The 23,996-nt window shown below is 42.7% G+C and overlaps 1 protein-coding gene across 2 annotated transcripts in view; it reads left to right on the plus strand.

The window, feature by feature from the left end:
- Positions 1-23,996, plus strand: part of SH3PXD2A (SH3 and PX domains 2A) — a 272,059-nt gene that overhangs the window by 220,871 nt on the left and 27,192 nt on the right. Inside the window, exons 8-9 of one of the 2 annotated variants that reach the window (XM_055720440.1) lie at positions 11,213-11,326; positions 15,829-15,912. In XM_055720440.1, the coding sequence (XP_055576415.1) occupies positions 11,213-11,326; positions 15,829-15,912 (198 nt within the window). The remainder of the gene's footprint in view (positions 1-11,212; positions 11,327-15,828; positions 15,913-23,996) is intronic. The other variant, XM_055720441.1, reaches the window with a different exon arrangement.

Below are 23,996 nucleotides of genomic sequence, written 5' to 3' on the forward strand. Positions count from 1 at the left end.
CAGTAATTCCTGCTTGCTTTTTGAAGTCTATGTGGATGAGCTCAGTTATACCCTTCCTCAAGGTGAATGTCCCCTTCTGTTTCCACCTGCACAGGCTGTTCTCATTGTCTGGGTCTCCATGATGGAAAAAGGTAAAAGGCAAGTCTTTTTCCCCGCTTTTTTTTTTTTTTTTTTTCTTCTTTGAGTTTTCCATAATCTTCTCAAAATGAGGCCAGTTCAGCTTTTTGCTGAACAAAATACAGTAACAAGTCTTAAGTTTCTAAATTCTAGAGAAGCCTGGAAGAACCCTTCAGAAAATCTTGAATTGGGTTTGTAATCTTTTCTGGGGAGTGTCAGTGATACTACTTGCCCACGTATGTCCTTGTTCAGTACAATGTAGTTCATTAATTGGCAGCCCACTAATGCACCGGCTGCTCTTGTAGCCTGCTATTCATCACTCTGGTGCTCATTTCCGAAGCTGTCATTTCCTGCAGCCTTGTGCAGGCAGCTCTTTGAGGCTCAGCTCCCAGGGTCACTGCAGAAACATGGTTTGAATGGAGCTCAGGAGAAAAGCAATGAAGCCATGTCGGAGGGAGAGCAGAGCATTCGGTTTGGCTTACATCAGTATTTGTGATAACATACCATCTGGGCTACAATCTTGCCAAATCTAGCTAATAAATAGAGCTGGACAGACGTTGTATTTTGACGGCAGAGCTTCAAGGAACAGCCGGAATATGGAAATGGCAATTTGTGAGGTGGTTATTCGAGTGCTGAAGAGCAGTGCTGCTCTGCACACTGTCCTGGGCACCAGCAAACTGAGGCACCTCAGTTCCTTTAGCAGGAGCACTGGGGTTCAGAAGGATCCCGTAAAATACATTTGTAAGAGGCAGTGTTTTAATCTGGTGGCTCAGCTGTGCTTCAGACTGAACTAGTATCCCTGTTTGGTTGCTTTATCCTCTGATTCCTGCTGGATATAGTATAGCCTTTATTCCTTGCTTCAAGCTCTTGTCCAGAGTTGTTCTGTTCTGTGATGAAGTAACCAGTCTGCTTCAGAGGTGGCAGATGTATTTTTGGCTGAAATATGGAATTCCTGTATGATTTTTGACTCTAGCACCTGGAATGGTGTTTGGTACTCTCTAGTCCACAGAGTCTCTTTTTCCTGATTCTGTGTGGTGCTGAGGGTTTCCCAGTAAGCAACTGACACCACGTTCTCTACAGACTTCAGAATAAGAAATTAAAACAAAAGTGACTTTTGTCGATCTGTGCAGGAAGTAAATATTGGCTATTCTCTGCTGCCTGTGAATGCTGTTTCCTATCAGCTGGGGCTGGGGGTCTGTAACTTTTTTAAACCACTAGGAAGTAATTTGTAATCTTTGGACAAGATTACTATGAGGCCCTTTTGAAAGCTTATTCATGTTTTCCTAAAGAAAGCTTGGACACAAAATGTGTTTGTTTTAAGATTAAGTCCTGTGAATGTAAAGGAAATTACTTGTGAGCTGGACTGTTGCACCCTGTTGGCTGACCACAGAAAACACAACCCCACAACTGGTGATGACTATTAGAGAGTCTCCGTTGGCAACTAGGGCTGAGCTCCCCATGCCCGTCAGGCGGAAAGCCATCTGTTTGCATGCCTTTACTGTAATCAGTTGTTTGTGGTTCTGGAAAATCTGCTGCAGGAGCTGGCTGTGCTGGCATAGCCTTTCTGAAGGCAGTGGGTTACTTGTCTGCTGCCACAGGCCAGGTTTGCCAACATGATTTCTGTACATTCTGTGCTGGAGTCCTCCTCTGTCCATGCCCCAGCCAAACCAACATGTAGCTGGGAGCCCTTGTAAATTACTGATTTTTTTAATATTTTTTTTTTTTGTAAACATGGTGCCTACAGTATCCCTTTGGCAGGTTCATTAAAACCTCGGATCTATAAATTGCAAACTTTAAATGATGGGCTACTGAGAAGGAAGTGGGGGAGGGTAGGAGACGGATTTATCATTCAACTTTCCTACCTAAGCTACATCTTCCTATCAGTAGAAACACTGAAAGAGATACAGGACAGAAATCCTTTTGGAAGCAGAAGATGAAGGACTCTAGCCTGTAATCGAACATGGAGGAAGGAAAGTGCCCCATGAACTCAAATGATCAGGGAAGCTGTACTGAAAGACATTAGCAGCAGTCAGTATCTCTGCTGGTCGACTTCTGGGATCCACTGCAGTAAAGAAACTTTGGGGAAAAGGAACGAAGAAAGGAAGATACTGCCCAGTGCCACTTGTTGCCTACAGAGGCTTAATGCACATCTCTTTATACTGGCTGTTGAGTGTGTGTGCCCTCTAGCAATCTTAACTTGCCGTGTGGTTACTAAAATCAGAAAGACTTCATCTTTGAAGGATGTCTGTAAATCGCTTCCTAAAACAAAAAAATTGCAAGAAAAGGTGAAAATTATACATAATGCAACCAGAACTTGACGTCAGACAGGAAATTCTGTTTCCAAGCAGATCAAATGAAAAAGAAAATTTGCGATCAGTAAGCAGGTATTTTCTGTAATAACTCAGCTGATACTGTGGACTGGATGGTAGGACCATTCTGGCCTGTATACCAGTGCAAGTCTGTAACCTCTTGAAAGCCACTGGGCTATGGGTAGACCTTGTTTTACTCGTTACTGTACAGTACTCTGTGTTCACAGGCTAACAGCTGCAGCCAGGCTGCTTGCACAGTACAGCATGCCCACCTAAAGATGGCTTTGTTCCTTCTCATGATTGATGAGGTATTTCCTCTGAGTAAAGCACTCCCTTTTAGTTTCTTTTGTTCCCAAACTGAACAAAGGCTGTGAGCCACAAACACGTTGGGCTATATGGAATGCAGCTCACATTGCATACACAGTTTCACTGTTAGGTGTTCTTGAAATCAAGTAAAGCCGGAAGGGAAAGATTATTTTAAATTTATTTTTAGAAGGCATGAGGATGTTTGAGTCTTGGCAAACCCTTTTTTGCAACTTCTTGGGTGCTGACTGGCCTCTAGAACTGGATGACTTCATTGCTTTGTGGATTCTCTAAGTTCAGTGATCTTGGGATGCTGGCAAACACCTTGGGCATTGTTGGTTGTGTGTGTTTCAGAGTTGGCCATGGTCAGGTTTAGCAAATGATGCTTTCTTCTGCTTCTGTCTTGGGGAGCTCAGGGTACGTGACAGTTTAGGGGAAGCAGGTGACGTGGAGTGTGATGGGACTTGATCTGGGATTTACAGACAATGTCCAAGACTTTTCTGTAACTGTTAACATAATAAGTAGTGCGTTTCCTCCCTTGCTTTAAGGACACAACTTGTGTAATTTGTACTGGATTATGATGGCTTTGTGGATGTACATGCGAATTCTTGAAAATGTGTTTGGCAGATTCTTTCATTCCAGCTGTGTCAATACACAAATCTGAGGTCCTTTTTCAAACAGGGAGGGGAAGCCCCTGGGTAACAATTGGGCCATAGCAAATAGCTGCAGACACAGCAATCGGAGTTTGTAATTATCAGTTTGTGTTACCAGAACCCAAAGTTAAACTGTGTGCTTTACGTAAACAACTCCCTACATACACACATGCACACAAGTCACAATGGTCATAAGAGATAAATATGTACGTATTTTGCTGAATGTGCACCTCTGGAAGGCTTGTCACCTACTAGCTTATAAGATTTGAACAAATACAATAATGTATTTCCTAATTGTCTGATACTCTGAATATCCATCGTCTCTACTAGTGATGTAACCAATAAAGTATTAGAACTGAGTTGTATATTATCCAATTTTCTCTTTTCCCATGAACTTTTCCCATGTTCTGAACACTTCTGCTTTTTCCAGAAGTACAAGGAAACGTGGTTCCAATCACAGTAGAAAACTAGGGTAATATGTATTTGAATCAGAGGTCAGGGTGTGAATTTCCACATATATACATGTGTGTTTATGCATATAATGTGATGTGAAACTAATCCAAGCAAGCTAGATGTTTAAGCCAGAATCTGAGACACTTCGGGACTGTATCGAGTACTTACGTATACACCTAGCCAGCTGCTTTTGGTCCAGGAAAAACCTGTGTGGCAGCAATAACTAGGATATTTATTCACATGTAGTGGGCCCTCTGTGCCAGCTAGCTCTGCAACCACAGGAACTGGAGTACAGCAGCAAGGCGATATGCTAACAGCGCAGCTGAGAAGTCTCCATCTACCAATGCCACAAGATTAGTAGTAGGGGTGGAGGGAGAAGACAGACTGGAAGAATTAGGATAGCAAATCCATAACCATATAGACTTGAAACAACTAGTTGCCTTAATAGCTAGTCATTGCAGGAAAGAACTCCATTCTTTTTTTCATACATTACAGCACCGAACTCTGACATTCACTTCTTTTTTCCTTGAACTCGGTAACACCTAAAGTAGTGCAAGGAATGCAATTCCCTGTGCTGCTGCGAAGTCCTAAGCTTTTGCAGTTGCTACCAAATATTGGTGGAGAACAGCAACAGTGGTCTTGGCTCTTGACCATTTGTTCCAACTTTTAGCTCCATAAGGCAAAGTACTCTTCTGTTAATAGCCAAAAAATGATATCAACAGAGTCCAGCCATCCAGAAGTCCCCACCTCCTGCTCCCCATCTTCTCCCTCACCTCAGGAAGCCACCTTCTCAAGTGTTTTTTTCATCACCAAATTGAGCAAAAACTGATGCAGCCTGTACTCTGAGAACACAACTCAGCTTTCAGACCCTCTCTAAGAAGGGAAAGAAAAGTGTTTCCTGTGGCACTCCACGTGTGCTTTGGGTTGTCGGGATTCCTAAGTGATACTCTTAAGAGTATCCTTAAGGTTGTGTTCCTATTATGTTTCTGTAGGGACTTCTGTAAATTTCAGTTGAATGCTAGAGCAAAGCACAGGAATGTGCAGCCTCTCTTCCTTCTTCAACATGTTCTTCCTTCACTAAATACTATAACTATTTCTCCAGTTTAAATATTTAGGGTAGTTTGCTGGGCAGAATGTAGCCTATGGCTGTGTGACTGCTGTTGAACAGCGGTCAGGTGTGTGGTTTCTAATGTATGCCCTGTTAGAAGTTGTGGCATATTTGGTACCAGGAGCAAAATGTTCGCTGCTTATTACATTTCAAATCTTAATTATTTGAAAAGCTCATGTTTATTAAAAAAAAAAAAAAAGGCAGAGTTTTTGCATTTGTAATTCTTCTTTCCACTTTTAATCCTATGGTAGAAATCCTGTTTCATGACCCATGTGGAAGTTCAAATTTCCCATGCTGGGCTACAAGGAAATGAGTGACAGGTGTGATCGTTCTTCCTCTTTTCTTTCACGTGAGAAAGCTAGCAGCTCCACCCCATCACAGTGCTCAGGGGCTCTTGGGGTATTTCAGCAACAAATTTAAAAACCTCTTGGTGTTAAGCATTAACTTGGGATGTTAAGTTTTATTCCTGAGTTCTTAAAGCAGTACTCAATACCTAGAGTGCAACCCGTAGTAGTTGCAAGCAAGACTACAACCTTCAGTCTTGACTGTGAGAGCAGTTAGGAGTGACATTTGGGGTTGCAACACTTTGCAGAATGAGGCTCCCATGGGAAGTGGGGTTGGCCATACAAACCATGCTCTTAAACTGGCTGTGAGGATCATGACACATGGTTGAGCTGGAACCCTAGTATGTGGCCCAATCTGCTTTGGGTATGGCACATAAAAGGCTGAGAACCTGTGCTGTGGATCTTAATTGTGCTCAAGTAGGATGTCTGCCACAAGCACATCTTTCTTCTCGAGCATGTCTTTGTTTGAGCCCTACTTCCATCCTTAAAATGAGACAAACATTGCTTTGTGGTTGAGCGGTGGCTGCAATGAAGTCTGCAGTGCACACAACCTAGGAAACATCATGTGTTTAAAGAGAAAAGCTGCCTTTAATATTTCACCAACTTTAATAATTCATCCTGAGATGACAGCTTTAGTCTGCTGTGCAGTGACTCACACACAGACTTCTGTACCCCAAACTATAGTCAGCTCCATGCTAGAAAGACATCATGCATATATTTCCATATTTAAAATAATGATGGCTCTTCTGTGAATCATAAGGACAAAATGCTTAGAAATCAGACACCGACCTTCATAAAAATTTGATGCTTTCAACCCAGCACCTTTGCCAAGTGTGTGGGACTGAAGGAGCCTTCTACAGAAAGCAGAGCCAGCATGTACAGTGATAGTGTCTAAACAGTGTGTGGACAGTGTAGTGAGTTTTTAGGAAGTGGGTGTGAGAATATGGTTACTGCATAAAATCCCTCTTGCAAAATGCTACTTCTGGTGCCTTTATATTTCTGCTTCTGCATATTCTTTGGAGGTCTGTTGGAGGCAATTATGACTGACTTCCTTTTGTGTATCAAATACACATGTACTGTGTAGGAAGAGCTCAAGGGGTGGAAAAAAAAAAGCACCTTCTTCTATGCAGCAATACTCTGACCTTAGCTTTTGCTCTTTTTTTTTTAAAGCATATGACATCTCTGAAGGAAGATATTAGCTGTTGGCATGAAGAGGTCTGTGCGCCAGGTCTGGAAGTGACCTGACTGCATCTAGTACTGCTTTGTAGGACAACTTAAGTTACTGGATTAAAAAAAAAACAAAAAACAAAAAACAACAAAACCGAGAGAGAGAGAGAGAGAGAGTTCCAAGGTAGAAGGACTTAAAACAGAGCAGCTCTTAACTCCAAAGAGCGCATGTCAAATGTACCAGACTGCTGCTTGAGTAGGATTTTTCTAAGACTCTTGAGAGGTAGAGTGTTTTTTAAGTAATTGTTTAGAAGACTGTGTAGTCCACTTATGCAGGAGAGATTCCCATTCCCTTTTACAGTGTTGCTATTCTTGTTTACTTTAGTAAAGTTCATAAATTGACAATCAAAGTTTACAGAGAAATTAATGGCTATGGGAGAATTAGAAACCACTGTTCAGCGTGATCCTGCTGGGGTTTTGTGTGTCTATTTTTTAAAGAGAATTGTAGCATCTTATGATTAGGCAGACTTGTACAGGAATAGCTAATTTTCCTGTTGTTGTGGAGAAAAGGATGATATTGAAGCATGGATGGGTGAGGATGCATGTAAACATCAACAAAACTTGCATATAAGATAGTCCTTTAGCTATGTTCTAGTAGTTTTCCATGGTGTGGGTTGTAGATAACACTTGCTTGTTTCTTTTGCTTTTTGTAAAGCCTTTTGGGGAGAGGGCTGGTGATGCAATTAAAAGCAAGAACATGATATTTAGAATCAAAGTATTTTTGTCACTTATTCATTCTCCAGTGTGACCATTCCATTTTTCAATCATCATCTTGCCATGTGTATGTATGCGTGGCAAGTGGAACCTTTTATATCTTGTTAACTGTTGTCACTCCATGCTGAAAATGCCTGAGAGTTATCAGAGCCTAGATGGACTCTGAGTGTAGAGAGATCTTGGCTATTGCAGGTAGGGATGCTGACCAAAGGGTCAACATATGTGGGGAGAAAATTGCACTTCTACCTTAAAAATTCATATTCTTGGATTAGTATTGAAGCAGGATTTAAAGTGATGCAGGGAAGCTGAGCTTGGTCTGGGCACAGTGGCTACAACTCCCTGTGTGCCTTCTGTGAGGCTCAAGCTTCCCTTGAGCCCTCATCAGGGATGAGGGCTGATGAGTGTCAGTCTAGACATCCATGCCACATGAGCTTGAGAGCTGTGTTTTGATGCCTGAGAGATAGGGGCATCTGTAAGGGTTAACTCAAGCTGTAAAGCACTGCCTAATTTTTACAGATGGTGTGAGTGCAAGAGCAAACCTCAGACTGGCTTGGCAATGCAGAGAGATAACTTTACATAATTCCATGCAGATGTTGCTGCAGAATGGTTTTAATAATGAGTTGTGAAGTGAAGCTCAACTCTAGCATAGAGGGAGAACTCAATAAATGCAATGTTTTGTTCTGTATTTCAAAAGGGAGTTTTCTAACAACATTTCTGTGCTGCTCTGTGTTGGGAAAGATGGCAGGGGAGGGGACAAGAGATAGCTTGCTCAATTATAGCCCTGGCTTTTTGTAAACAAAGGCCAGTCTGGCTAATTTGTCTGCAAACCATGAACCTGGGGTTGAGGGGTAAAACTGTGGAGGGACCAAATGGCAGCTGTCCTAATGCTTCTAGTGAGGGAATGGTACAGAGCAAGTACATCATGATCAGCTGGGCGGAGTTCTGCAGTTTGTGGCTGTCATGCACGGACTGCATTGTGGAACTTGTCTGCACTTCAGTCATTTTCTGGTAGGAGTGTGTCAGTTCTTGCACTGTGCTGTAATTTCCTTTCTGTAGGGTTATGGCTTAGATGTGCCATCGTAATTCAGATTTTCACCTCTTATGGAGTAAGCTGCCTCTGCAATGTTTGCTCAGCCACTCTGAGATCTTGCATGTCTTGCTTGTGAGCATCCATTTTTGACTTTTCTGCTTCTGGGAGGTGCTGCTGGAAGTTTCTCAGGCTTCTCAGTTGTTCAGGCTGTTTAAGTAGAACATTTTTTTTTTTTTTCCTGTGGGCATGCTATTCCAATGAGCTGCATTAAAGCCTTTCTTTTGTCCTCCTGAGAAGCAAGTGTGAAATGGGAGAAGAGAATTTCAGAGCAGGGGCTGGATTTTTTTCTGAACCTGGACAGATGCTGCTGATCTCTTAGTAGTTGTGGAGCTTTCTCATTTATACTTCACCTTGACACACAGGGTGAAGAATGATAACTTTCATGAGCTGTGTGGCGATTAGAAGCTTTAATCTTAGTGATGGCTTGAAGAATCAAAGTAACTTAAAACTTCACTTACACTGTTACATGCTCCGTCCACACATTGTGATCGGTTTGGTTGCATTACTGGACTATAACCTACCTCAAATGTGACTTGGCCTCCAACTGGCACGTGGGATACTGTTCATAAGGTCGGTGGAGGTGTGAGGCTTTGCTGCTGAGGCCTTTCAGGAGCTGGGAATGGCAGTAGGGAGGCACAGTGATACTGGGGAGGCACATGTGGGAGTGAGGGGCTGCCTTATAGCCGGGAGCCCTGTTCAGAGGGATGGTGGCTCAGCTACCCCGTGGCCCCAGACACGAGCCCTCAGACTCAGATGCGAGGCCATGATGCGTCGCAGTGAGCCAAACCAGAGGAGCTGTATTGCAACACGGGCTAGCACTGGGTCGGCGTCAAGCCTGTGTTATCCAGACCTCCAAAGATGGTTTTACCATGGTTTGAGTTTGGCCCAAGCACACGTTTTTAAGTGTAGGCAAGTCCGGTTTTGTGCAATTGTGTTTAATTTCTTTCTGACAAAGAGTTTACATAAACTATTCCAGTCTAATTGATATCAGCTGAAAGAGTTGCTGACATTTTGTGCCTAATTATAAGTGTATGTTAAACTGTGTGTGCTACCCATGTCGATAAGTTACTAGTAAAATCAGGAACAACCATGAAGATGTGTTTTTGAAACACTGTGGCAGATCCTGTGTGTTCGCTGCTGTGGGCTTCGTGGCAGGAGAATCCACCTCCTGCTGAGGGGGAATAACTAAATTTAAACTTTCCAACCATGAGCCTTGTGAAGCAAAGTTTCCAAACCTCTGCTGTGCCAGAAAATGGAAAGCCATGTCTGAGCTATGAGAGTAAATAAATAGAGCTACCTAGCAGCTGTGCGGTGGCCAGCGAGAGGTTTGTTGCTTGGGGCACATTGTCTCCTAGCCACAGGCCCCAGGGAGGAGAACATGGCTTTGTAACTACTGTTCTCTGGTAAAATCTTCCATGATGGGATTTGGAATGAACTTGGGTGACTTTTAGCGTGAATGTTTGAGCATTGTTTCAGCAGGTTGCTGCTCTTTTTTGGTTTTGTTTAAAGGAAGGTGCATGTGGCATGGCGGTGGAGCCCAGTGACGCTGGGCCCAGGGGTGCAGCCTCCCAGCTGTGGGAGGGCGGCCTCTGTCACACAGCTCAGGGCTTTGCCCCACCATAAACTAACTAGTTTTTGTGCCCCTGTTTACGAACCAAGCTGGCTTGTCCCTGCCTGTGATGAGCAAAGGCAGGCATGGGAGTCTCCTGTGAAATTTGTTTGGTTTATGGCAGCCATTAAAGTCTATAAACTGTTTTGAGGTGCATGTGCAGAAATAGCTATTTTCTCAACTCCCTTTTGGGGAGGCTGAAAGAAGACTGGTGTCAAACAATAGCTTGTATTGTCCTGAGAAAGCAATTTGCATTATTTGGGAGGCTGGGAGGTTGTAGAAAACAACATAAATGGTGTTTACCTGCTTGGCTTTTTGTTGTCCTGTGTCTTAATTCTGCCTTTATCTGAGTGGAGCAGAATCTAGTTGTGCTCACATCTGAGAGCAGCACACTCTTGGGTGAGTGATTCTACTTCAGTGGAGGATTCCGTAAGTCAGTGTAGCCAAGCAAGAAAGCAGGCAAGGCTAGTTATGGTTAGGATGCTTTAGGGCTGGTATTATTTAGGTCCCATATGAGCCAATAAAGAGGGCTCACCTATATTCTTATTTGTCTACACGTGGATGTGACCTAAAGGTTATATCTGTATAGTTGGTGAATACTCCACATTTTTGTAGATAGTAGTAGAAACTTGCATGTTTAGGCGCGAAGGCAAATATCTGGTGTTTATGGCCTGAAGTCACATTTCAGTTAGCTTTTCTCTCTTACTTCTGTTCTGTGCAGTACTTTCCAGCTTCCTAGGGCATTGAATTCAGGTCATGTTTATTAAACACCAGCTGCAGTGACAAGTGTTCTAGAAGCACTTATTTTGTATCCTGTTTGAAATCTGTGCCCTTCTACTAAACTCTTTACTATTTCCATCTTTTGAGTTCTGTGATACCAAATTCTAATTTGAGGTAGCATTTGCACTATTTCCCATATGTTCACGTACGCATACACACATAGAAAGTGTTTCAATACTGTAGATGTATATGTTGCAAGACTTGCCTTGAGAAACTGAATTGGAGAGCTCATATCAGAGTTGTCATGGATTGAATACAGGCTTCTTAAAATAAACTGATGTTTGTGCCATTGCACACTTTTTTTACATGAGGCCTGTCTGCATGCTTGTTTACCACTGTGAGTATCTGATAGAAATGGTGTAATGGGACTAAACCCCTCTCCTAACAGGTTGCAGAGTAACTCAAACCCGCACTGAAGCTGCTGTACTGTACCGCCTTCTCAGTAGCATCTTGCTATTCTTCTTCTGAATGTTGACTGAGCAACTTCTTTTATTTCTTTTTGTAGGTTGGTGGTTTGTGAGCACAGCAGAGGAGCAGGGCTGGGTTCCTGCTACATACCTGGAATGTCAAAATGGAACCAGAGATGACTCTGACATCAACACGTCCAAACTTGGGGAAGGTATGGAAAGCTTTCTGTTGTCAAAGGGAAAGTGATACTTGCTTTATGCTTTTCCCCCCATAGGAGAATGTTGAAAACTTTTGCTGCCACTTGTGGCTGTTTAATCCAGTGCAGTAACCTGCTCTGCTGTCTTCTATTAGCAAATAAACTATTGCAGAAGAAATTGGAGTGAAGTACCATGTCTGTAATCCCTCTGTGAGCAGCTTGGGCTCCCAGTGTGACAAAAGGTTCAAAAACTGAAATGATGCTCATTTTAATACCCTTAAAAAGCATACAGATAACTTAGGTGCAAGTCCAAGCAGTATATTCTGGTGGAAGTCTTGGACTCTCATGTCCCTGGAAGGAGAGAACTTGCATGGCTTGTTTGCAGAAATTATACAAGTGAGAGCTTTTAATTGGAAGAAGATGCTTGTTAGAGCCACACACCATTAAAAGGAGTGAGATTTAACTTTAATGGCTTCTTCTTGATACAATTTGCTTCTCATTACAATTTTTTTTAATTAATCCTTGAAACTATTTGCACTGCTGTTTGCTGTGGTCTGTAATTGTGTGGAAAGGTAATTTTATATGGTGTGGTCTCATTCTATTAAAACTCAGATGCCATTCATCATGTATATGTATTTAGCTGTGCTTCTTTTTTTGGCTAAAGATGCTTAATTCAGGTTCCAGAAATGGAATAGTACAACCTCACGTGTTCCTCTGTTCCATTATGAAAGGCTAACCACATCTTAATGGAATTCTCATGTAACAACTGTGTACAAAGGACACTTACTATTATTTGCTCCATTCTAATGAGTATCTTGCTAAATTTCTAGGTGCTTTTGATGTGACACTCATGTAAAACGTATGTGGAAACTCAGCTGACCTTTCCTTAGCACAGTCAGGAGGCTTAGAGATGTGTTGGGGTGACCATCTGCTCATTAAGATAGCACACAGGCAAAACATAACTTTGTACTGGGCCCCAAGGGTGACATCTGTGGCTTATTGAAATCTTTGGCTCTGTAACTCATTTTTCCCTGCTCAAAGCTGCCCATATCCTGGGTCACTTAGGGTTTAGAGACAGACTGGCTGTAGACTGTAGGCTGGGAACCAGTCTGCTATGATGCAACATCTTAGCGGATGCAAAAGCAGTTAGTAAAATTTCCCTGTTAGTAAAGAACAAAAACTTACTGCTCTCTTCTGAAAGAGTTGAAGAATGCCTTGTCTGTTGTTCTGTAGCTTCCTCCCTTTTCCTGACTTAAATATGGTGCATGCTTGACAGCCTTAGTGCTTAAACTGCTTTCATTCCAAGCTCTTTTCTGCCTTTCATGTTGCCCTCTGGGGTGTACGCTGCACGGGGCTGTTGCCACATAGCAGTCTTTCCTGGGTAATGGAAAAGCCATCAAATGTTCCTTATCTTTTTCCTCTCAGTCCCCTTTTTAATCCATTACACTGCTCTCCTCAGCTTTGGTCAGCAGTTGTGCTCTTGCCTTACTCCAAATCCAGATACACTGAAACCTGGGTGGTGTTCCCTTTCTGTTCAGTTCCATCTCAGTGACAAATCTAATTGCATTACCTCTGCAGCTACTTTGATGTGCCTCAGCTTTTGCTTGCTTTTCAGTAACTTTGGTTTATGTTATTAACCACATAAACTGGGACTTCTTTTGTTGTATTTTCCCCCCTCCAGTCCTTTACTTGGGCTGTTCTTCTCCTAATAGTTATTCCCTAAGAGAGGAAAGAACAACTCAGATTCACTTTCTTAAAGAAAAGTGTATAAAAATGAACATACTTACACAGAAAACTTGCCAACTCTCAGTAGGCAGGAGAAAGGGGCTCAAGTGTAACTGAGGAGGAAGTCATCTCAAGTGGATTAAGTGCCCTAGCCCCTGGATTTAGACTTCATACAATTTTCAGAGTGACTCCTGGAGATGTTGACTTCCTGCAACTGTGCAATCTGTGCAATCTGCCTATGCTGAAATGGTAGAAACATTAATGTAGGGAGCTCTCTGTTATCAGCCTCTTAGCCCTTTCTATTTGCAGTGGGCCTGAAACAAGTGCTCAAGACAGGCAGACCCAGAGGTTCGCTCTGCTGTGGCAGGCCCTTGTAAAGATAAGGAGGTGCTGTATGCAGCTTACTAATAATGCTGCCTCTGCATAGCAGTAATATTTCCATGTGTCTCTGTTTAAATAGTCTGTTCCCTGAAAAAGACGAAAGTGCTTCCTGTCTGCATCTGAGCCTGCACAAGATCTTTTGTCAGGGTGAGGGTAGGCAGCTGACTGCTACCTGGGCATGTGTTTAGACCAACACCATTTCACAAGGCTTTGAAAACATTCATGAAAGCAATCTGAAGCATTCACAGCCACAGGAGCTGTTAAAGTAAATGTCTTAAAATGTTCTCTGGAAACATTTAGACACTTGATAAATAACCTTTCTGGTGACTGTGGCATGACCAACCAAGTCCGAGTCTGGGATCAAATGGCAAAATTCAATATTGTTGAGAAGAAAAAAAAATCCACCCCGAGTCATACAAAAGCATCACTGTGGTATAGAAGGGCTATCACTGGGGATGGTTATGTGTTGTGAGGAGGACATGGCATGCTGGATCTGTGATCCACTGTGTTCAAGGGATGCTCCCGGATGGATGAATCCTCCAAATTCCCAGCATGAGCAAGGAGCTGTGGATGACTGCTCTGTGTTGACACTTGAATCTACTCCTTCCTGCAAGCCTTTTTAAGTTCAGCATCTTCAATTTCCTCCTTTCTTGTACAGAAACCTCCTAATGCAGGCACCCTTACTCTGAATTTAGCTTTAGCTTCTCTCTCTGCTATAATCTGTATGTCTAGTGGAGTGTCCTGTGTTGCCTCTTATGTAGTGTGTATGTGTAACTGACAGTCTAATGTCCAGTTGATTTGGAGAAAGCCACCAGCTTAAACCAATTGGTAAGAAAAACATTACCAGTAAGGAGTGAGGACAGCTCATCTTCTGTGCCACCAAGGCTTCCAAGAAGATCACTGATTTCTGTTAGCCAAGAACACAGTGATCTATAAACTTGAAATACAGCTCCTCTAAAAATTTTTGGTGGTGCTTTGATCCACATGGGATCAAAGGGAAAGTACAGAGTACCACAAACTAGACATTGTGTCTGTTCAACACCACTTGCCACACCTCCACTTAGGGTGACTAGGGATGGTTTAAGCTTTACAGCAAGGGAAAAATTGAGTGAGCTGGGTGCAAAAGTCTGATCTAAGCCCCTGACAGATATAAAGGGCAAAAAGGCAAAAGCCATTTTGGGGGAAGTTATTAATTCTTTTACTTGTTCAGCTAATGATTCCCCAAATAATTTTGCTGTGCCTGATTGTCTATAGTTAGTTCTAGAAGACAATGGTGTCCTCTCTTCTAAGATTGTATTCCCCAAATGAGTGCACATAAGCAGAACTGAGTGATTACTAACAATGTGATATCAGAGTTTATGGACAGCTTCCCAGCATCACTAGCAAACCGATCGTGTTTGCACCCCAGCGATAGCTGAAATATAATAGATTACATTGCTTTGTGGCAGCACCAAGCATCCTTGTAGTAGTTGCCAAACTAGCATGGAAGCCCTTGAGCGGAAAAAGAGAGATGTTTGTCTATGTTTCTGTGCTGGTCCAATGGTTCCTGTGTCATTCACGCTTTCATAAGCAGAAGAAGGAGCTGAGTACAGTTCTACATACGTGATCCAGAAAACAAGTGGTGTCCTCTGTGCACAGCTGCTCTCATAATCCATTTCCATAGGTGTCTTGTCTTTATTTATATTTTGAGCATAAATTATTGTTTCAGTGTGTAACTAATTCTCAGTTCTAACTTCTTAGCTTCTTGAGCCTGCTCAGTAATTGCAAGGTTAGGTTTTTTTCTTATATCTTTTTATTAGTACATTAGAAGTTTGGATCATGAGAACTAGCTATGGCAGTGATTGTGAGTCATGCGTTGCAAGCAAGGAGACATCAGACACTTTTCACTTGGGTTCTGTTCCTGCTGTTACAAATGAACTCACATAAGAGAAGCTGCCTTTTTTTTTTTTTTTTCCTTTTCTTGGATTTTGTTTATAGTGTAGTAATTTGCTTAGAGAGGGTTAGAGCCCTGTTGGGTTTGATGTCATATGCAATAGACTAAATTCTCCAAAGATTATGCAGCCTAACCAGGAGATGCAGCATCCATGATGTTGATCTGTACTGCTACTGCAGCCTCCCTGGACAAGCAGTTTGGTTTGGGGTGCATGTATGGTTTTGGGGTTTTTTTTTTAAGGAAAGCCAGTAGCAAGGGTGGTAACTTGTGTCAGTTCTAGGTGGTTCATGTTGCTCAGGCTCAAGAAGCTAACTTGTTCCACTGTACTATATAAACTAAACCAAAATGTCTGTATCCCACCTAACTCATTCCTGCTGACAAGACCAATGCTTGTAAATGCCATTTTTTGTTTTTATTCCTCACCCTCCCATCATTTTTTTTTGTTTGTTTGTTTGTTTCCATCCATGTTCCAAACTAGTTTCTAAGCGACGCAAGGCTCACCTGAGACGCCTGGACCGGCGATGGACGCTGGGCGGGATAGTCAACAGGCAGCAGAGTCGAGGTGAATTAATAGCTTCCTATGGCACCAGCCCTTAAGGATGCACCAAAAGCCATGCTGCAGCTTTGACTGTTGTGCACTGGGGTCTGCATCTTCAGCACTCTAGCAGAGAGAGACTGAAGGTCCAGAGTTCACATGTGGATTTTGTACATGACAGCTGAAGGGTGTCTTGGAGCCAGGGTTAGGCACCCCAAGAGCCGGAGGCTAATAACCAAGGATAGCTCTGCAGTCTGAATCCTCATGCTGCTTAGGGTTGCTCACATCTGTTGTGTTTTAACTTTGGACATACTTGTACTCAATCTTTCCTACCTCAAGAAGGACAAGTGATACTTTCAGGCTATTAAAATGAGAAGAGCGCCAAAAAGCCATGGTCAGAGATGTGCATCTTGGAAAAGTACTTGGTGTGGAAAGATGAGAATAATTCCAGTTTCAGTCCCCTCTCTTCCTTGCAGGCAGTGCTTGGTACTAAAGACAGACTTCTTCAGAGCTTTTGGTAGCTTTTGGTGTCAGTCGTAGGTGTTTAAAATACCATCATTAGCAACATTTTGATGGGGTTTTTCTAGCTCTGTTGGTCTGACAGTGAGCATGGCAGGGTAGGAGGGAACACCTTGTGTTTTGAAGCTACATTTGGGTGAAGTCTGAGGAATCTTCCAAACCAAGCATTTCTCCAGTGTATGTGAATTGTCTTTCCCAGAGCAGAGGTACCCCTTTCTATCCCCTTCTCGTGGGATTTTTCAGATATGGTATTCATTGCACTTTAAAAAGGAAGGAGGAGTGAGGAAGCACCGTTTGCATCTCTGCAGCTTTCAGACAACCTTACTGAGAGGATGGAACCAAATACAAGCACAAGAGAAGCTTCCTAGATGAGGAAAAGATGCCATATCCTACTAGGGAGAGAATGTACTTTTAAAGCAGCAAATTTGTCTTCTTGTGGATTTGGCGGCAGTTCTTCGTACACACTCATGTGTGTCAAACACATACAACTTTTCAGTGACCTTTCACCTTTGCCTGAAAGTATTATTGAGGAAACAATAACAAGAGAGGTGTTCTTTCTCCTGTAGCTTGACCCTGCAGGAACTGAAAGTACCCTTAGAAGACAAGGTCTTGCTTCTCAGCCACCAAATACACCCTGAAGGCACCAAAATACCCCACCCCATAACCACACATGATGACTTGTGTTTGTTTCTGTACCCCAAGAGTTTCGGAGCTACTTATTTTGCATTGTCAAACTCAGCCAGATACTTCCTGGCAATTTAACAGGGAGAATTTCTGGGAATCAGTTTTCTAAACAGTTTGTTTACAATTTAAGCAAATATATCCTTTCATGTTCCTACAATATTGCAAACAAAGCTCCATAAAATTTAAAATGCATGATCGTTCCTTTAGCGTAGTTGACTGGTAAGACTCAAGGACCTAAGTTGCATTCCCAAGTTTTCCCTTTTGCACTCGTGCCCACCATCTGTGTGCATCTTCCCCAGACCTGCCCTCTGCCCAGTATTGCAGTGTCTTTTCCTGGCAGTCTTCCCCACCACAGGCTCCCCTAGTCTCTTCCATCCCAGCCTTTTTCTTGCTCCTTAACAGTTTCTTCCCTATTAGGCCCAAGCAGTGCTGGGGTTTTGAGTGTGTTGGGGGGATATGTGCTTTATCTCAAACTAAATCTTGGCACGTGAACTTGGCACAAACTGTAACATCTCAAGGTTTGGGGCACCCTCCGTCGCTGAGCTGTTCCTATAAGCTCTCTCCAATGCATTTCAGCCACAGCTATGCAGGCTGGCTAAAAATAAACTGCTTAATGTCATCTGGAGTAGTAGGTTAGGGAGCTCTTACAAGAGCAGGCTCACTGGAAGTAAAGAAAGTGATCTGAATACTTGGGGACAGGTTGGAAACAGTGGCTTCATCATCTGGCATAGCTGTAGCCTGTACAGACATCTATGCCTTCCAAACTGCAGTTGTTGAAAGTATGAGTCTCTCTTGGTGTCCAGCCTGCTGTTCTCTAACAGATCACAGTTTATGTGAGGTCAGAAGAGATTCTTTCTCCCTTTCCCTCCCATCCCAGCCCCAAAGACTTCTAACAAGGCCAAATTTGGGTGGGTTTGCACTGAAATGACAGAATACATGAAGTATACATACATACCCCCCCGCCAACCTTCAAGTCCCTGCTCCAAAGCATAGAAGAACTGGAGCTGCTTAAATAGGAGGTTGCCAGAATTTTTCAGCTCGGGCAAAACAGCATCCCCTCCCCCACTTGGCCTCTTCCTTGGAAATAAATTCAATTAAACATTTTGGCTGAAATTCTTCCCACCCAGCGATATTCTGCTTGAGATAATCCCTGCTGTTGGAAGGGTTAGCTCCAAGAGTTCACTGGAGTTTAAAAGCAAGCTGTAAAGGATGCTCCCCTTTATTCTTGGGTACCACTAATGAACATTTTTACTGACCAGGTCTATGATAGACTCACTAAAGTCAGAACCAAAGGAATTAAACATTGTTTCTGAAGGCCAGGATTTTCTAAGAGATATTCTTGGATATTAAAAACACTGGGAAAGCCTGAGTGCAGAAGGAAAGAGTGTTTGCTTCTCTCTTGAAGACTGCTTGATGGAGAAGAATTATCAGGGGAACATATGGCTTATTTATTTCTACCCTTTCCAAAGCCATTTGAAGAGGCTAAGCATCCTGAACTTCAGCTATTTGGGAGCAAATGGGATATTTGGGTCTGTGAATAAGAAACATGAAAGACAAATTATTGATTATCATCATAGTGCTCCCTTTCTAAAGCTGAAAAAAAATCTGCAATGAGAACAGCTGTAGTCCGTTTTTACAAAGAGGAACAGATGACATTTGTTTCTGAACTTCTCTTTAAAATGGTCCGTGGTATGCTCAGATCTAAGAGATTACATTGGTTTATGTTTCTTATGTAGCTGCAGAGCTTGCTTTCTTTAAGTGTTAAATGTTTTTATTTGCAGTACATTTTCTAAACTTTTGTCTGTATATTACAAAACTCAAATAACAGATACAAATTTTGAGGAGAAGCTGAACATTTGTAGTTTTCCTCAGTCCTGACACGTTAGACTTGCAAGCTGCAGTTCATGTTCTCTTGTACGGTGTAAAATGCTAATTCTGCACATGCATTTATTTGGAAATTCCCCTGGAAGGGGATGTAGGCTTGTTTACAGGCTAATTTCATGAGAAGTCATTTGCGCTATTACAGTTTGATTGGGAAAAGCAGGGGGTTTACATGCCAGTTCTGTATCCCAGATATCTGACGTAAGTTACTGGTGCTTTGGGTTTGTGCCAAACACTTCCAAATGGAGGAAAGTACTTCAAAGTTACTCATATCAACAATATAGTGACATATAGGCTGAGTTTCTGCCAGGTAAGCCTATTATTTAAGAGTAGCTGCTAGCACAAGAAATAAGCTATTCAATGAATGAGTTAAAGTTAGAACTTGGAAACTATAGGTCTTCCTACTGCTTACCTAACTTAGTGAGAGAGAGAGCTTGGTGGGGAGAGGTGGACAGGGTGTAGATAGAAGGCAGCTGTGTAACCCAGTGGTCTTGATACTTCATCTCCAACTTGAGCTGGTCTCAATTCTTGAACCCCATCTCCTAGCCCAGGTGGGCTGTTCTGCAGCCAGTTTTCTTAGCCATAGAAAGAGCCCTTGATCAGTACTGGTATGCTCGTGCACTCGTACCCTTTCCTGCATCCCACCAGAGCTGCTCTGCCCTCTTTCACAGCCCCCTCATTACCTACAGGACTTCTCCCTTTGTTTTCTCTCTTTTTTCCCTGCTTGTTCCTGATGCTGATGAAATCTTTTCCACTCACAGTACAGCAGGGCTACTTTGCCATGCTAAACCAAACCAGCACAGATCAGCTTCAGATTTAGTTTGTTCTTTCTTTTTTTTTTTTTTTTTTTTTTTTTTCTCCTCCTGTGTGCTCCAAGGAAAGTAGTAAATGTTTATTGCCCCTTGCTGGTTGAAGAAAGAGCATGCGCAATACAGAACTGTTTAGAAGAAATGTCATTATTGTTCTTTTTTATCTGTTGGCATGAGGTTTTCTGTCATTTTAAAAAAAAAAAAGCGAGAGGGAGGGGAGAGAGGAACAAAGGCTGAAGAGCTCCTGTCTACAGATGAACACATTTGATAACTGCGGACAGTTATTTTCTCTGCTGAATATTTAGACAAGTAAAACAAAGTCCATGTTGAATTAATGCTTTGCTTTCTGGAACAGCGAGACTTTTTCCAGAAGCAGGTCTGACAAAGGGGGGGTGGAACGGAGGAGTGGGGGAGGGCAAGCGCAGACTGCTGACTGAGGGGAAAGTATTTTGAAAGAAAATTCTTCTGTGGTTTGGAAGATGTAGGTTTGGGGCTGTTGCATTTTGCTGAGAAATCGCTAATTGGCTAATTTCTAGCCCAGTTCCCCCCATCCCCACCCCTACCGGCATATCAAACAAGGATGGGGTTACAGAAAGCCGGGGGCACATAGAAACACCAGCTGAGCAAAGAAAATTACTCCCTTACTTGGTTGACTCCTGAAGTGCTGCAGATGACTTCCACACTTATTTATGGAGGCAGAAAAGAGCAAAATTATAAAATATAGGTGAAGGAGAGGTATGAAAAACGGGGCGCTTGGAACTTGGAAACAGAAACGTATGAGTGCTGGCCATTTGCCTGGGAGAGATGAGACTGATTCTGCAGGGCTGGAAGCGTGCATGGTATTTTAGCTGCTTAAAGGCGAGGTTCCTGTCCCAAATAGTTTACAGCCTAAACAAAGAGGAAATCTGTGCATCAAAGGAACCTGGGCAAGTGGCAATTTGGCATGCATCTTATTACAGAAAATGTTTTTTCACAGTGGAAGGTGGTATTTATTTGGTATTTTTAAAAGCTTTTAGAGAAGGGCTAAAACTAAGCTTGTTGGGCAGGGCAGGAAGTCAGGGTAGGCCTATTTTAGAAGGATTTGAGAGTTCCAGGTTATTTGATACCATGGAGGAGGGAGCCTGCTCAGGTTGATGAAGCATCATAAGGAAGGCATGAGACTGAGTGGGAAAAGATGAAAGAATTTAGACAAGTGGGATGTCCAACAAGAGCAGAGCACATGAGAGTGTGTAGTAGCATACTAAAGCAAGGTACACCATGCAGGCTTGAAAATTCAAGATGGGACAACTGAGCTGGGTGTACACTTGGTAGGTGTCTGGCTGAAGTACCAGAGTGTTGTGGTGGCAAGAGTGGTGTGCTGAATGGCTGGGAAAGGGAGCAAAGGAGGTAGGAGGTGGCTGTAGTGGCTGTGCAAAAGTGGCTGAAAGGCCAGGTCTGGGCTCTAGCAGTGAGGAGCAACAGTGACAGGATTTTGAAGATGTTGGGGAAAGGAACAAGTTACCTTGGTGACAGACTAGGAGGAATCTGAAATAACCAGTGCCAAGGGAATTGGGAAGATTGAATAAGGAAGATTTGGAAAGCACTACTGAAGCTCTACATTACAACTTGAGCAGTAAAACCATAGGTCTGTTTTCCTTGACCTGACAGTAAGTATAAATGCAGACAGCGAGAGGAGGGATGAAGCTGCCTTCTCAAGACACCTCATAACTTTAATGTATATTATGTTTGTGCACAAGCGTACGTGTAAAATCTGAAATTTTGGTTTGACAGATGGGATTGTAGGAGCCTCACAGGCTGTTGAGTTCAGTGTCTTGCTCTGTCAGACAAATAGGTACAGTTTCTTCTGGAACTGACGGAGCTTCATCTTGGCTGAAGTTTTTCCTGTGGGAGAGGTATCCTAACACGTCACCTGATATGGAAAATGCCATGTCCAATGCCTAAAAATTCTTTAGAGGTTCCCCTTTTATTAGTAGACAGAAATACAGCGCATGAAACAAAAGAAAACCTGTTTGGGTATATGCTGTTTAAAGGGAGTGTGATGGAATGGACCCATCTGATGACTTTTTGATTACAAGCTGCAATCCTACACAAAAGGAAAAACCAGAAAGCACTGTTGTCACAGTCTGCCATTATCCAAAAGTAAATGTCTTTGACATTAAATTTTAGGAGGACTTAACAAGTTAAATGTGGAATCCCTAGTTTTTCTGCAACTAGTATGTTGTATCATAGATATTGAACAGGCTGGGTGAATACAGAAGAAATATTTCAGTCCCCACTACACTGTGGCTGCAAAGGTGACCTTTTACTGCTTGATAAGCATTGCCAAGGTGCCTGCAGGTCATCTTGCTCTGCTGTAGATCATATGATCGTTTAAGAGCTGTATTATAAATCCTATTTACGCATAAAGTTGCACTTTAATAAACAACATCTTCAAATGTCTGGGAGAAGACATGTGGGCACTCTTAAACTATCCTAGCCTGGTTTTAGATTGTTTCGCATGGGTTGCCTTGACTTCGCTTCCAGCAGACTCAGAAATAGGCCCCTTTCCTCAAAATCAAGTGAAGCTGCATTGAAACTGGCCTGGCTTAGTACAGAGAAGAGTTGTATACAGTTTGTGGTGCCACTACTAGAAGAACCATTCTCACCTTCCCTAGCATCTTTCCTTTGCAGATCTGCAATGAATGAAACCAGACTTGGGATCGTACTAACTTCTCCTTGGCCAGGTTGGCTTCAGGTCCATCTCATGGCAGAGTTGCAAACTGTGCTGGGAGAGGTGGCAGGTGCAAGGCAGGATGAAGGAAGGGAAAGGGAGTGGTCTGAGCTACCGCGGCCCTAGGCATGCATTCAAAAACTGTTTGTAAAGCAGCACTTTAATTTAAAGCTACTGTTATTGCGCGTAGGAAAGACCTTGGACTGGCAGAATGCTGTTATGTTCCTGGAGGGACACAAAATGGTTGTTGTTGGTTTGGGGTTTTGGTGCTTTTTTTTTTTCTCTCCTGTTTTTCCTCTTCTAATAGACATGGGAGGGCATTAGGAGTCTGCTGCTTGCGAAGGAGTGACCCGTAAATGGCAAATACCACTGGCTGCCTTGTATCAGGTCTGTAGGAAATACCATGGTTGTGTACATCTGTGCAAACCACATACTAGACATAGCTGTAATGCAGGGCATTGTACAGCTCAAATGCTTTGTCCTGTATATACACACACCTCCCAGTGGCACTGCAGCAACCTGGGCTACACTTGCTGGGGGGAAATTGCAGTTGCTAGAAAAAGGTTTCTCTGTAGTATTATGGACTGTCACAAGGACATGGGAACTGTCTTCTGCTGTTTTTTCCCCAGCGGTCTCTATAATTCAACCCCAAGTCTCTGCTGTTTGTCTTCAGGAGACTTTAGGTAGAACCAGAGTGAAAATAGAAGCCTGCCTTTATTTGGGGAGGAGAAAAGGAGGGAGGCAAAAGATTGATAGAGAAGTGAAGCTTTGGAATAAACTAGCGTACTGAGCCCTGGGCTGCCAGGGTGTCTGGGAGGGCTGGGCAGAGCACAGCTACAAGTGGGTGGTATGAGTCTGGTAGTCCAAACAGTGCAGAAATTCTTGTTGTGAATGTTTTAAATAGTGTCTGTGTCTGGGGAGGAGGGAGAATGACACATACTAATCCTTTCCTTCCAAACTATCCAACTGGGTTGCAGTTGGGTAATGCATGATGTGACAGACTTGTATCGTAGCTTTTTGCCAAACAGGCTGTGCTTCTTCATGCGTGCCTTGTTCAGATTTACTAGTGCAGCTGAATTTCCAATAGAGGTACCTTCTTCAGTTCAGCTGGGGAAGGTACCTTTGAACTGCAAATTAGAAGTGAAGAAAATATAAGTGAAGCTGGCTAATCGAACTATTAGATCTCTGGGTATCGCACGCTAAGAACAGGGGTGTCTTTATGCCATTTTCATCTTGAAAGGGAGAAGGTCTCTCATCCCATTATTTCCAAAGTGCAGCCCTTTAGCAAATGTATGTGCTTTGTAGCATGTAGTAAAGTTTATTCCACCCACTTGACCTCAACGGTGAAGTTGATGTAATGGAAGCTGCAGCTGGGGAATACAAATTATACTTTTGTTTGCATTTTTTTGCTGCTAATTGTTAAGTCAAAACTTAATGAATCAAAATCATGTTTATATTCTCTGTAGATCTGGGCATGCAACTTTGATGGCAGGTCTGGGACCGTTTGC

The sequence above is a fragment of the Falco cherrug genome, chromosome 9 (assembly GCF_023634085.1).
Source record: "Falco cherrug isolate bFalChe1 chromosome 9, bFalChe1.pri, whole genome shotgun sequence".
NCBI classification, from domain to species: Eukaryota; Metazoa; Chordata; class Aves; order Falconiformes; family Falconidae; genus Falco; species Falco cherrug.